Source organism: Marmota monax, unplaced genomic scaffold (assembly GCF_021218885.2).
Source record: "Marmota monax isolate L192 unplaced genomic scaffold, Marmota_monax_Labrador192_F-V1.1 WCK01_AAM20220418_F8-fsc00035, whole genome shotgun sequence".
Classification (NCBI taxonomy): domain Eukaryota; kingdom Metazoa; phylum Chordata; class Mammalia; order Rodentia; family Sciuridae; genus Marmota; species Marmota monax.
In genome coordinates, this window is record NW_026691961.1 from 5,283,515 (window position 1) to 5,298,854 (window position 15,340).

At 43.5% G+C, this 15,340-nt stretch overlaps 1 protein-coding gene across 1 annotated transcript; it reads right to left on the reverse strand.

The window, feature by feature from the left end:
* Nucleotides 1-7,023: 7,023 nt before the first annotated feature.
* Nucleotides 7,024-12,654, reverse strand: LOC124090078 (uncharacterized). The gene is made up of 2 exons (XM_046440452.2): nucleotides 10,912-12,654; nucleotides 7,024-7,259 (listed from the first exon to the last, which is right to left on the reverse strand). Exon 1 carries the CDS (start codon nucleotides 12,493-12,495, stop codon nucleotides 10,960-10,962), a length of 1,536 nt encoding a protein of 511 aa, XP_046296408.1. The 5' UTR covers nucleotides 12,496-12,654; the 3' UTR covers nucleotides 7,024-7,259; nucleotides 10,912-10,959.
* Between the last annotated feature and the right edge of the window lie 2,686 nt (nucleotides 12,655-15,340).

Sequence of the window (15,340 nt, forward strand, 5' to 3'; positions counted from 1 at the left end):
GGCTGGGAGGTCCAAGATCAAGGCACTAGCAGGTTTGGTGTCTGGCAAGGGTCCAGCAGCTTCTTCCAGGATGGCACCTTCTTGCTGCATTCCAGGGGATGAATGCTGTGTCTACCCCTCCACCATCCACCCAACCATGACAGAAGAGACAAAAGACTAAAGAGGACCTCACTAATTTCATCCTTTTGTAAGGTTGCTATCACATTCATGAGGCCTGTGCCCTCAACGCTTAATCACTTCCTAAAGACCCTACCTCTTAATATTGATTTAACTTGGGCTGGGGATGGCTCAAGCAGTAGCGTGCTCGCCTGGCGTGTGGCCTGGGTTCGATCCTCAGCAGCACATATAAACAAAGATGTTGTGTCCGCCGAAAACTAAAAAATAAAGATATTAAAAAATTCTCTCTCGGGGCTGGGGATGTGGCTCAAGCGGTAGCGCGCTCGCCTGGCATGCGTGCGGTCCGGGTTCGATCCTCAGCACCACATACCAACAAAGATGTTGTGTCCGCCAAGAACTGAAAAATAAATATTAAAAAATTCTAAAAAAAAAAAAATTCTCTCTCTCTCTCTCTAAAAAAAAAAAAAACCTTAATCTTTAAAAAAAATTGATTAAACTTTTTAAAAAAATATTTATTATTTTTTAGTTGTAGTTGGACACAATAACTTTATTTCATTTATTTATTTTTATGTTGTGCTGAGGATCGAACCCAGGGTCTCGCACGTGCGAGGTGAGCGCTCTACCGCCGAGCCCCAGCCCCAGCCCTTGGTTAAACTTTTGACATGAATTTTGGGCGATACATTCAGATCATAGCAGATATATTGTAGTGCCGCAGTCTGGCTGGGCACAAATGCCGCAGTCTGGCTGGGCACACAATCACGAGCCACCACACAGCTTGTAGATTCAAACAGCAACTCTTTATTCCCGAACTCACACCAGCCGTCTACAAACACGTTCTGGGGAAATCCACGTTCTCTGCCCAAATCCACATCCACTGGGCTTCTATCTCCCAAAAAATACTGTCTGAATCCCGTGAGAACTCAAGGGGAACTCAGGCAGCAGGATACGCCCTATTCCCAGCAGGAATAATCTTAAACCTGGAACGCCCTAAACCGGAAAGCCCTAAACCCGATTATCCTAAACCTGATTATCCTAAACCGGGAACACCCTAAACCTGGAACCGCCCTGGTCCTTGAGCGAGGTCACCTACATGCAATGTCACTGCAAAATGTCCTATTTCCACGAGTCCTTCCACTAAGCAACATGGGGTACGCTGGCAAGGAAATTGTCATACCTACTTGGCTAATGGCTCCCAGCATTGTAGAAAATAATTCATAGGGCGGCGTTGTGGCTCAGAGGGAGAGTGCTTGCCTAGCAAGTGTGAGGCACTGGGTTCCATTCTCAGCACTACAAGAAAATAATGTAGTCGTCCACCTACAACTAAAAAAAAATAAATGTTTAAAAAAAGAATTCATCAATTGCTCATCACTATTATAGTTCACTTCTGGTGACTTTTTCAACTTTTTATTTTAACAACTGCAATCAATACCTAATTACTTAGGGCTTGATAATCTAGTTCTGGACTATTTAACTCAAAAACTGCCGCAGTCTGGCTGGGCACAAAATAACCGAGCCGCCACAAGCCTTGTAGGTTCAAACAGCAACTCTTTTTTCCCCTGAACTCTCACCGGCACTCTACACACACTTCCCAGGAACACACTCCCTCTCCTGGGCTCCACGCACCAATACCCCCCACCCCAAAGTAGGCGCTTACTAAAGCAGGATCCGCCCTAATCCCAGAGCTGCCCTATTCCCAGCAGTATCCGCCCTAATCCCCCAGCCGCCCTATTCCTGGAGCAGGGTCACCTTTCAACCATACCCTTTGGCAAAATGCCAGGTGTCATTCAGACTTAACTGTGGCTCTCAACAAAAAAATTTCTTCTGTGCAATAGTAAAAACCAAAAAAAAGGAAATTATTTCTTGCAGAGATTAAATCACCTTTGTGTTCCCTAGAGTAGTCAGCACATAGTATAGACTAAATATAAAATTAATTTTGACACTTTTCAGAAACTCAAGTTTTATTTTTAATATTTTTTAATTGTAGATGGACACATACCTTTATTTTCTTTATTTATCTTTATGTGGTGCTAAAGATTGAACCCAATACTTCATACCTGCTAGGCAAGTACTCTACCACTGAGCTACAAGCCCAGCCCCTCAGGTCTTAAAAATCTTGGTTAAGACTAAAAATAAAAATGAGACTCTGAGCTCTGTTATTTTGTTTTAACACTGTCACCACCCCTAGCCTTTTCACAATTTTGTTTTGACTATGACAAGGAAAGCAAATCAAATGATTTGAACAGGGTTGAACAGAACATAGATTCTTATTCAGGCTAAAGTTAAGTATGACCTTAATTAGTAGAAAAATAAAACTAAGTCCAAAATACTTATGTTTACATGTCCTGTGAGAGAAGCAAAAAAGAGGGATGATTCCAGATTTCAAGGATTTTATAAACTTGTAAAATCAGATTTTAATTTGCATATTAACTACCTTAAAGAAACCTGAAAGTGGACAGGAAAAGGTATAGATTATGCATAGTATCCTACTGTGGATGAGGAGGATTACTGAGTATTGAACCAGGGGTGTTATATCCCCAATTTTATATTTGAAACAGGATTTTATTAAGTTACTGAGGGTCTCAGTAAATTCCTGAGGCTGGCCTCAAACTTGAGATTTCCCCTGCTTCAGTCTTCCCAAGTAGTTTGTATTATAGGTATCACTACACCCAGCCCACCTATCATTTTCTCAAAGGTGATTATAATATAGTGAAATGATAATTACAATGATTTGTTGAAAATAAAATTCAAAACTCATTTCTTTCAGATTTTATTCTAGCCTCTGTAACTAACTAGTTATATGGTTTTAGGCAACTTACAATTTTTGTTAGTTTAGGGTTTTTTTGGGGTGGGGTGGCAGGTGCAGCAGTGTAACAGTGCCAGGGATTGAACCCAAGGCCCAAGGGCACTTTACTACAGAGTTATATCCCAGCCCTTTTTATTTTGGAACAGGGCCTCACTAAGTTGCTGAAATTGGCTTTGAACTTGTGATCCTCCTACCTCAGCCTCCCAAGTCGCTGGGATTACAGGCCTGTTATACCTGCTGCATCCTTTGAGTGTCTTAAAGTCAATGGGCAATCATTAGGACTTGACCAATGTTCATACTTATTGTTGCTTAAAGACATTTATTAGATTGAAAACAATCAAAATGGACATCAATAGGAAACAGGTCTAATTAATTATGATACATCTACTAAGATCTCCAAAATAAATCTTTTTTGGGGGGATGGGTACCAGGGATTGATGAAGCATTCAACCACTGAGCCACATCCCCAGCCCTATTTTGTATTTTATTAGAGTCAGGGTCTCACTGAGTTGCTTAGCAACTTGTTTTTTGCCAAAGCTGGCTTTGAACTCATGATCCTCCTGCCTCAGTCTCCAGAAAGTCTGGGGTTACAGATGTGCACCACCATGCCCAGCTTCCAGAATAAATCTTAAGCAAAAAAAGTTAGGGTCTTGCAGAGTATGTAAAGACTAGCACCTCATATATTATGAATGATATATATTATTCTGAATTACATGATATATATTCATCAAGTCTATATGAAAAGTCTTGACACTAATAACATTTAATACCTGTCAGTAGAACTTTGCTAAGACAGAAGGAGAGTTGGAGGAAGACTTCTCTGTGTACCATTTTATGCTTTGGGAAGTTTTTAAATTTTAACCTTTTCTGGTGCTAGTGATCAACTCGGGGCCTCTCACGTGCTAGTCAAGTGCTCTACCACTGAGCTATGTCCTCAGCCCTACATCTTATTAGTACTGGGAACTAAATCTAGGACCTCATGCTCTAACACCATGTTATAACTTCAGACTCTGAATTTTGTAATATGGAAATGCATTACCTAGTCAAAGAATTCTATTTCCAGCTAGGTACAGTGATGCATACCTACAGTATCAGCTTCTTGGGAGGCAGAATCAGGAGGATTATAAATTAGAGGCCAGCCTGGGCAACATAGTGAGACCCTGTCTCATAATAAAAATGAAAAGGGTTAGGGATGTAGCTCAGTGGTAGAGCACTTGCCTAGCATGTGTGAGGTCCTGGCTTTGATACCCAATTCTGCCAAAAAATAATTACATTTTAAATTTCTATTTTAAAATTGGGAAAAGCCCATTAACATTTAAGTTGTTTTTATTTTTCTGTCAAGGTGATCATTTTCTTCTTCTAGGCACACTGAGGGGGCACCTGAGGCTCACTAATCACAGTTCTTAAGAACCACCACTATTTACCCAAGATAAATCCAATCTTACTATTTACTGAGTGGCCATTGTACAATAAAAGATTTTCCCTACAGATTCATGAGAACACCCTCTATAATGTCCTCGGTTCTATAATACATTAAAGTCAACTTTTCTCTAAGTTCCTAACTGTACTTTTGGAGTCATCAAATAAACGGTGCTTAGCTGGTGAGATATATATACACGCACATGCACTTGTACTCCATTGTGGCATATATAAATTACTTAAAAAGAAATGTTTGCAGGTGCAGTGGTACACATCTGTAATCCCAGTGATTTGGGAGGCTGAGGCAGGTGATCACAAGTTCAAAGCCAGCCTCAGCAACTTAAAGAGACCCTGTCTCAAAATAAAACAAAACGGACTGGGAATGTAGCTCAGTAGTTAAGCATCCATGGATTTAATCCCTAGTACCTCCCCTCAAAAAAGAAATTTCTGTTATATGGCTAATAAATTACTGGTTTCACCCATTTTTGTGTAAAATACACATAACATAAAATTTACCATCTTAGCTGGGTGCAATGGAAAACACCTGTAATCCCAGCTACTCAGAGGATCACAAGTTTGAGGCCAGCCTAAACAACTTAGCAAGACCCTGTCTCAAAATTAAAAACAGAAAGGGCTGGGGATATAGTTCAATGGTTAAGTACACCTGGATTCAATCCCAGGTACCAAAATTTTTTTTTTACTATCTTACTCATATATATTTTTTTGTAGTTGTAGATGAACAGCATGCCTTTATTTATTTAAAAAAATTTTTTTGGGTTGTTCATGGACCTTTATTTTATTTACTTATTTATATGCAGTGCTGAGAATCAAACCCAGTGCCTCACACATGCTTGGTAAGTGCTCTACCACTGAGCCACAACCCCAGTCCAACATGCATTTATTTTGTGTGTTTCTTTTTATGTGGTGCTAAGGATCGAACCCAGTGCCTCAGACATGCTAGGCAAGCGCTCTGCCACTGAGCTACAGCCCCAGCCTCTATCTTAATCATTTTTAAGTACACAATTTGGTACTGTTAAGCTCGTTCACATTGTTGTGCAACCAACACAACCATCCATTTCTGGAACTTTTTCATCTTGTGAAATTAAAACTCTACACCCATTAAACAACCGCTTTTCTACTTTGTCTGTATAATTTGATCACTTTAGGTACCTCATATCAGTGGAATTATAAATCTTTTGTCTTTTTTTTTTAAGGTGCTAGGGATCAAATCCAGGACCTTATCACCAAGTTTCACTCCCAGCTCTGACTTAGTGATTGACTTATTTCATTAAGCTTCTTATTAGTATTATTTGGGGGCTGCTGGGATTTGCACACCTAGGGTGTTCCTCGGCCCTTTTTATTTTATATTTTGAGACAGGGTCTCATTAAGTTGCTGAGGCTGGCCTCAAATATGCCAATTTTCCTGCCTCAGCCTCTCCAATTACTGGAATTAGAGGCATGAGCTACTGTTGGACCTAGCAGGAGTTAATTTTTTTATAAAAATATCTAAAATTTTTAGAAATTTCCATCCAAAATATTGTGCCATTAAAAAACCCCACTTTTAGGACAGTATGGTGATAGGCACCTATTGTCACAGCTGTTCATGAGGCTGAAGTAGGAGCATCACTTGAACCCAGGAGTCTTGAGGTCCCCTGTACAACACAGCAAGATCTTACCTCAAAACAAACAGAAACCCCACTTTTGCCTATAACTAGAAATTTTAAAAGGAAACTATATTAGAGCATTCTTACACAAGTAATCCACAGGAGGATTCTAAATGAATATTATTAGATTATCATTAAAATATGCAGTCAGGCTGGGTGTGATGGTGCAGACTGTAATCATAGAGGCTGTGAAGGCTGAGATAGGAGGATCACAGTTTGAGGTCAGCCTCAGCAACTTATTAAGGCCCTAAGCAATTTAGCAAGATTCTGTCTTAAAATAAAAAAAATAAAAAGTCTGCGGATGTAGCTTAGTGGCAAAGTACCACTGGGTTCAACCCCCAGTATCAAAAAAGAAATAGGGGGTATAGTATAGTGGGAGAGCACTTTCCTAGCAGGTAAGAGGCCCTGGGTCTGATCCCCAGCTGCAAAAAATTAAATAAAATAGGCAATGAAATCAGATTTTAAATCCTTGGGGAAAAGGGAAACTCAATCTGTGGGCATCCACACTTACATGGTAGGATATTATAACACATTAAATGTGTTAACCTTTTCTGATAGCTATTTCCTAATGAGGTCACAAAGTATCCTTAAGTACAAGGAGTAGAATTTTTTTTTTTTAAAGATAGAAAGAGGAGAGAGAGAGAGAGAGAATTTTTTTTTAATATTTATTTTTTAGTTTTCGGCAGACACAACATCTTTGTATGTGGTGCTGAGGATAGAACCCGGGCTGCACGCATGCCAGGCAAGCGTGCTACCACTTGAGCCACATGCCCAGCCCAGGAGTAGAATTTTTAATGTCCATTTCTATGGGAATTTTACTTTCTTTTTCTTTTTTTTTTTTTGGGGGGGGTACTGGGGATTGAACCCAGTACTGTTAAGCTCATTCACATTGTTGTGCAAAAAACACAACCATCATTTCTGGAACTTTTTCATCTTGTAAAACTAAAACTCTATACCCATTAAACAACTCCCCATCCCCATCCCCAAGCAACCCAACTTAAAAGAAAAAAAAAAAAAAGCTTGTTTGGAATAGCAAATTATTTAATTATTTAAGGCTTACAATTCTGGCAATAAATAACTTTATTCTCCAAAGTTAGAAAACTGTCTCCAACAATGAAACAGGTATACTTGGCATAGGCAGTCTATGATCTGAGATGGGTCAGGACTCCACATCGAAGTTTCCAAAACGAGACTTAGACTAAGTACTGTTGCTTTTATAAAGTTGGCAGTTAAATCTGTAGAAACATTGGTCAGTTCTGGAAAGAAAAAAGCAATTTTTATTTGAGGAGATATTTATAAACATGACAATCTGGAATGAACAAGGAAATTAGGGAGTTGCTGAGTCTCACTCTCTACCAGTAGAATTTTAAATAGTGAAGTAGAGGATAGATTATCTAGATTCTATAGATTATATATTATATAGATTATAGCTTAAATGAGACGTGACAGATTGGCTAACAAGTATAATTTGGAAGGAAAACTTGTCATATATACATTATACATCCATTTTACATCTACTTAAGCTCCTCTATTTGTGTGACTTTGTAAAAATTACCTAACCTGCTAATAATATCAAAGCTTGAAAAGGCGGTAACAGTGGTGCCTAACTCTTAATTGTAGTGATGATAAAATGCCCATAGATCACTTATTATCATGTGTAGTGTATTATAAACAACCAACAGCTATTATTTTTAAATGCTTCATGTGTGTGTGTTGACTAAAAAATAACACAATTGGGGATACAAAGATGAATAAGATTCTCATGGTCTACTAGTGCTTGCCTAGCATGTGCAGAGCCCTGGATTTGACTCAAAGAACTACAGGGAGAAAAAAAAAATGATGATAAGCTGGGGCATCAGTTTCAAGCTAAGCACTCTCAGGGCCTGCCTTTCAAGATCCTAGGATCTGGGCAGCCCTGTATCTGAGGGACTCTTATGATGGCAGGTACTAGGCATAAAAGGTGGCCTCTAAATCTGGGAGTTAGAGGCTCAGCAATTCACCTTTTCTCAGGCCAGCAAACCAAGCTAGAAAAATGGAGGGCCCAGATCTGGGTGTCACTGAGGCAGAACGAAAGCAACGGTGTTGGTGACAGGTCTAACCCTCCGAGTCCTGTCTCCCTTGAGCCAGTTGTTCTTGGCTGGTGAATGCCTCCAAATGATATAATCAGAATAGCCATATAACACTCCCAATTTTGCTTTTTGGTTCACAAAGTCTAAAATACTTATAAGCTTGGCCTTTATAGAAAAAAAAAATCTATGGATCCCCATTTTAGGTAAGTACTTACTTGAACACCAATATATAGAAATGTGTTATAGACTTGGTGTTTATTCACATAATGTCATCTCTAAAGGAAAAAATATTATGTACAAAAAAATAAACACCTGAAAGTGTTCTACAAGATGAATCCCATGGAGCCCACACTTGGGCTAGAAACTGCTGCTAGTACCAAAGAGGTCTGTTTTCAGCCTGTAAATGTATGAGAGACCTTAGCAATTAATCTCTCTTATTGGCCTGCTGCCATTACTTTACAATGTAGGCCACAAGAAGAAGTGAAAATTATGAAATTATGAACTGAACCCTGCTTAAAAAGCCTTCAAAAGCTTCCCAAATGCTTATGAGATTGATGGTATTCTCTGGAAGACGCTTTACCATCCAGCCCCATTTTAACTCCTAACTTCACCTTCAGACACTCCATGGTCATTTCTCTCTCTCCACCTCCAGTCTCACTCATCCTGAACTAGAGTCAGGCTATTCTTTCCTAGATGTGTTCCCAACAAGCCACAGACTATATACACCTGTGCCTTTTTCCTGATGCTTTTCCCTTCTCAAGGAATGTTCTTGCTCATCTTCATCCAATGAACTTCAGGGTTTTCAGACATTCTCCACTCAGCTGCGCTTGTATTCTCAGCACTGTATCTGTCTCCCCTGACAGGTCATGAGTGCTTGTATGTAGCTCTGAATCCCTGGTGCCTAAATAAATGCCTCATCAATGAATTAATTACTTCAAGGGCCCTGCATGACTCTTTCTGTCAAAAAGATAATTCTTTCGTGGGTCTGCTAAGGAGCCTACCAGCTCTCCTCCTTCCATAGCTATAATACTGGTTAGTTATTTCTTTGATTCTGAGAACAAAGACCACAAAGCTTTCTCATGCAAGATCTGCATTCTTTCATCTTTGTTTATCTTGTTCCTGTCACTTAGTAAGTGTTCAAGTCTCTAAGGCTTGCATGAAGAATTACTTCAATCATATAAATTATTTGAAAGACTAAAGTTTATGAACAGGAGAGTGCCCTCTTCCAGTAACACTAAGTCCTTTCCTTCTGGGATTGTGATTTACTTCTTTTTTATCTATTTTTTTTTTTTTAATTAATTTGCAGTGCTGGGGATTGAACCCAGGGCCTCCCACATAGTAAGCAAGTTCTCTACCATTGACCTCTATCTGTTTTGGAGAGTACAGGATATGGCCAAGTTGCTCTCAAACTTGTGATCCTCCCACCTCAGCCTCCTGAGTAGCTTGGATAGCAGATGTGTGGTTTTGTTTTAGTTTTAGTTTTTGTGGTGCTGGGGATTGAGCCCAGGGCTTCAAGTATGCTAGACAAACATTCTACCACTGAGCTACATCCCTAGCTACCTCCCACCTTTTTTTTTTTTTTTTTTGATTAGATAAATATAGGTCTCTGATTGTATTCATGTTATAATCCAAGTGTTCAAATTATACAAAACTAGCCAAACAAAAATAGCCAAAATGCTTTTCCTCTAAAGATCACCTATAGAATATATATCTTATATGTACATTCTCTTAAAAGGGAATTGGAAAAAATTTTAAGGAAATAAGGAGTATGACTTCCACCTTATATTCAGTTGTTTTCCTTACTGGAATGAAATCAATAATATGAACTAAGGAGGAACATCCTGAATGATATGTTTAGCATGTCTATAGGTTTAGACAACAAGGATCACACCTTTCTGCTCTGCCCTATACCCTAGAGCAGTTAACTTTTGCAAGAAAGTGGAGACAGAAAGACCAGGAAACTCAAGCAGAGTATACCATTATGAAACACTTAATCCAAAGGGAAGGAAAGTCACCAATTCTAACCTTCACAGGCTCTTCCTACCTTTCTAATTGATAAGGGGTTGGGAAGGTAAGTGGAATTTGACTTCAACAACCTTACCCATAAATTCACTAAGCAGGGTAGCAACAAGGATTTGTAGTTTAGTAGAAAGCTAATGTGATAGTACAAACTGCCAAGTGTTTTCCAAACTTCAGAATATGTGAAGTTTCCCTTGTACAATTAACTCTTACCTTTAAAATGATTCATGTTAAATAGTTTTTACTTAAATAAATGTATTTCAAAAAGCATCCATTCCTGTTGTAAACAGAAATCCAGTATCACTTAGATGTTTGTGAGCATAATTACTAAATTCTAGCTGTATGCAGTTTTTGCCCACTGAAGCATTACTGAGGTGTTAAAAGAGCATTACACCCAAACTTAGTAAGCGTCCCTGTTAAAAGAAAAAGGACTGAAAAAATGAATAACTTCCTTACCCTAGGATTCAGTGTCATTTAATGTGTTCTGTACCACCTTAAATCTTCTTGTTCCAGAAACCTTGCAGAACCGAAATCTCCCACCCACCCCCAGACCTTATTGCTCCCAAAAGAATGTAACTGGTACTCTCTCTAACCCTAAAAGAAGGAAGCGATTTCCTTATCTGGTTGAGTAGGCAAAACCACTCAGAGCACTAGTGCTGGCTTCAATCCCCAGTAAGTGTGTGTGGGTGGGGTGGGGGGGAGAACAATAACAAAAATACTACCAATATTCAAAATGGCTAACCCATGAAGGTCAAAACCACTTCACTTCCACTAACTTTGTTTTTTCAAGCAAGAGACAACCTGGTCCAAAGGCACTTACTTGGCAGAGGCCTGTGCAGCCAGTCAAATGGCTGAGGTCTGGTCCCTACTAAAAAGGGTGACTTTTCTTTGCTGCCCCCAGAGCTAAATTGCTGTCAGTGGGGAGAGACTGCCGGGACTCCATGGCTGGATCTGTGCTATGAGTCCGGAGAGACTGCTGGGACTCCGTGGCTGGATCTGTGCTATGAGTCCGGAGAGACTGCCGGGACTCCGTGGCCAGATCTGTGCTGCGAGTCCAGAGAGACTGCCTGGACTCAGAGGCTGGACCTGCGCTGTGAGTCGGGAGAGACTGCCGGGACTCCGTGGCCAGATCTGTGCTGCGAGTCCAGAGAGACTGCCTGGACTCAGAGGCTGGACCTGCGCTGTGAGTCGGGAGAGACTGCCGGGACTCAGCGGCTAGATCTGCAGCCTCAGGGACAGATGACATAGTGTCAGGGAACTCCTGAGATAGTTTCTGGGGTAGTTTCAGACTTTCAAAAACCTGAGCCACTATCTTCTTAGAAATCTCCATGAGAGCTGAAGACTGACTTGCAGAAATCGGGACTAACGTGCTGGAGAACTGGTGGGAGCGATAAATGATCACAAAGTCCTCGATACTACAGGTCTGTAGGTCCACGTTCTGAAAAGACTGGGTAGACGAAAGTGGCATTTCAGAGGCCTGGGGTGTCAGGGTCTGGCTTTCAGAATCCTCAACACTGAGAGGCTGAGTTTGACGGGACGGAGGGAGATCCTGGCTCTGAGAGGCCACAGGTACCAGAAGGTGGCTTTCAGCAGCCACAGGGACCTGGAAGGGGCCCTGAGAGAACACAGGCACCGGTGGATGGCTCTTGGCGACCACAGGGGCTATAGGCTGGCTCGTCAAGGGGAGGGCATCTGGAGGCTGGCTTCCAGAGGTCAAGGAAACGACAAACTCGCTCTTAGAAGCAGGAAGGGAGCAAGGCTGAAGAGTAGAGACCAAGGAAATCACAGGCTGGCTCCTGGAGGGAAAAGGAGGGCGCAGTTCCATGGATTCCACAGGGAACACAGGCCGCTCCAGATGGGTCCTCCCCGCAGCTGTAAGCCCCGAGGAGCCAGCTGCCTCGGAACTTCCGTCACCTTCAGGCAAGGGGCCCAAATCCCTTTGGCTAACGTCCGCCATGCGCAGCCTCCAGTCTGGGTCCTTCCTCCCCCATTCCGGCGAGCCGGGGACCACCAAGATCTGGGAGGCACTCCTCAAATTCAACCTGGGCCAGCGCCCCCTCCGGCGCCGCCGCAGCAGCTCCAGGGTCTGGGAGAAGCTCTCGAAGGTCTGGGAGAAGCGGACGCTGACGCTCCGGCGTAACGATTCCACCACGGAGCCCGACCGGGACCGGGCGGCCTTGGGCACGGCGTCCTCGGAGGCCAGTTCGATGTTGCCGGTGTACCAGGAGACCCACCAGAGGAGACTGAAGAAGATGATGATGGAGCCCAGGTAGAGCAGCATGTCGTAGAAGAGCAGGTCGGCGAAGACGCCCGTGAAGAGCACCGCCACGCCCACGGTGTCGAAGAGGACGCCCAGCCAGAAGAAATGCCGGCAACGGCCCAGGCCCGACCGCTTCCCCGTCATCCCGACGGTTTTACTCGGAAACTCTCGATGGGTTCCCACGGTCGCCGCCGCGACGTCCGCAAAAGTACACCAGGCAGGCCAGCGGCGCCGCCACAGGCCGGCTTTGGCCGCTAGGTCCCCATGGCAACGCAAGGGGCGGGGCGAGAGGGGGAAGTGAGGTTGACCCGGCCCGAGAACGGAACGCCGGACCCGGCGATGTGCGCCTGCGCAGTACGCCCCACCGCCCGCCTTCTGCGCCTGCGCAGCGCTCCGGAGTCAGTCCCGGGCTGGATGCGCGCTCGGGGGAGCTCCGCCAGACTCCCTCGGGCGCTGAGTGTGTTGAAATTATTTCTCCACACCCTCCACCCGCAGTCGGGAAGGGATCTAGCTGCATTCTTTTCCCCACGCCCTCACCTTCCTGAGCGAGGGTGGGGTCTTGAAGGACAGCAAAGGATAAGGACTCTCCCCACCAGCTTGGCCCTAGATGCAGCCACTGGCTGTTTTTCCTTTGTTGTAGCGGAGAGGTGACTAAATTAGGGTCTGTGGTTAGGCAGATCTTGATTCCCATCTTATCTCTCTGCCCCAAAGCGGTGACTAATGACATACCTGCGCTGGGTAGTGGCAGACCGCAGGGTGGATTCTTTATTTGCCGATCTGAGTTCGTTCACGTTTATCCCCAGACCCTCGGTACTTGGACTCAAGTGTGAGACTACTTTTAAATTGAAAGTGGATGTTAAGATGGGCACAGTGGTGCACATCTGTCATCCCAGCGTCTCCGGAGGCTAAGACGGGAGGATCGCGGTTCAAAGGCAGCCTCAGCAAAAGCGAGGTGCTAAGCAACTCAGTGAGACCCTGTCTCTAAATAAAATACAAAATAGAGCTGGGGATGGGACTCAGTGGTCGAGTGCCCTTGAGTTCAGTCCGCAGTACCCATCCCCCGCAAAAAAAAAAAAAAAAAAAAAATAGGAAAACTGACCCCGCATGGTGCTGTGACACATGCCTGTAATCCCAGTGTCATGAGGATCTCAGGTTCAAAGTCAGCCTTAGCAACTTAGCGAGACCCTGTGTTAGAAATACCGGGGAGCTGTGACAAGACAATTTTTACTTCTGTAGTAGGGTGTGCTGCCATTTTTGTTACATATTAGGAAACTCAGACACAGATTTAACTTTGTCAGAAAAGAGAACATTAATCTTACACCTGTCTCAAAAGATATAAAGGTCTGGAGAGGTAGATGGACACAATACATTTATTTATTTATTTTTATATGGTGCTGAGGATCCAACCCAGTGCCTCCCATGTGCTAGACAAGCTCTCTACCATTGAGCCACAACGTCAGCCCAAGGCCACAGTATTTTTGTCCCTCTGAGTTTGGTTGCTACCCTCCTTGGAAGTCCTCTGTTCTGGAGGGCCCAGGTGAGCTCGAGGATTGGAGTTGCAGGTAATAAAACACTAACAGCAGCTGCAGTGGCACCAGCACCGGCACTTCAGTGCTCTCCGCCTGCTCAGTGAATCCATCTGTGCAAAAAGCCTTCCCTCCACCATCACCCCTCATCCCCAGTCCAGATGCTCCCTCTTGGCACCAGAATCTGGGGGATCTCCCAGTTCCATTCCATAGCCAAGACAGAGGGCCAAAAAGGACACTCTGCCTGCTGGGCCACACATCTGCGCCCTCACCCCCACTCTGCCTAGGGAGTGTCCAGGGGGAGCCACAGGGAGTGTCCACAGCTCTGACTTGGTTCCCCCTCTGCCTGCCAAGCCATCCCCAACCACCACCCTTTAGTGGGTCCTCTGCCTTTTAGCCCGAAGAGGGCTGCTGCTGATTCTGTGTCCCAGCCTATCTATCCAATGGAAACATCACCCCATTCAAGACATTAGACATATCCATCCTTTCCAATGGAATCTTTCTCTGTTTGTTTTACTTCTCCCCTGCATCCTACCACCCTCCTGGTGGACCTCTGATCTATGTTTCACATGACATAGAAACTTCCAGATGGTTATATTGTTTTTCTGGATTCTGTAAATCAGTGTGCTCATCTTGAGATGATCACATTGCCCTTCTAGACAATGGCCCTTGCTGCCTTCACCATCAAGGACTCTACCTTCTTAAATAGATGGACACCACAGACACACTCTGCCAGCTGTCATCTATTTCCAGATAATGGCACCCCTCCTGGCTCTCTGGCAGTTCACATCATTTTTTCGTTGAGTTAAAGGTTGCCAGCACAGAGATTTGCCTTTGCCCTTATTCTGCATCTTTAAAGTAAGTGGCAGGAGTTAGTTATACTTTTGAATCATGGCAATATCCCATAGCAAACTTCAGGACTAAGGCACCATGTCTTGGAAAGATTTCTCAGGATGATTGCCCATGTCATGGCACCAGGCTTTCACTGAGAATCAGGTCTCCCTGCAGCAGTGACAGACAGTCACGATGCCTTGCTCACCCTCCTGGGTTGAGTTGGGATGTGTCGGTCAGCCTGATGCTGGCACATTGCAGTGAAATGGGTGTTCACCAGCTCAGGTGTCAAGTAGATGCTATTGTATATCAAATGACTTGTTTCCTGGTGAGCAGAAATACAGAGCTGAGAGGAAAGGCTTGAAGTGGCAGAGGACCTGCCAGCAACCTAGGGTGACTTGTGTTTCTCCCCCAATGGGAGGCTTCCTCTCCACTGATTGTGTCTGTGGGTCTGTGCATTTACAGGAAAGCTGGGAGGAGGGACCTTCCAGTTATGGCCTTAGAATTCATGCTTGGTGGGAAGGTAATACTTTTTTTTTTTTTTTTGGTACTGGGGATTGAACTCAGGAGCACTCAACCACTGAACCACATCCCCAGCCCTTTTTTGTATTTTATTTAGAATCAAGGTCTCA

What these genes read in the sequence shown, in the direction of transcription:
- LOC124090078 (XM_046440452.2), bottom strand. Translation starts at nt 12,495, where the DNA reads ATGACGGGGAAGCGGTCGGGCCTGGGCCGTTGCCGGCATTTCTTCTGG.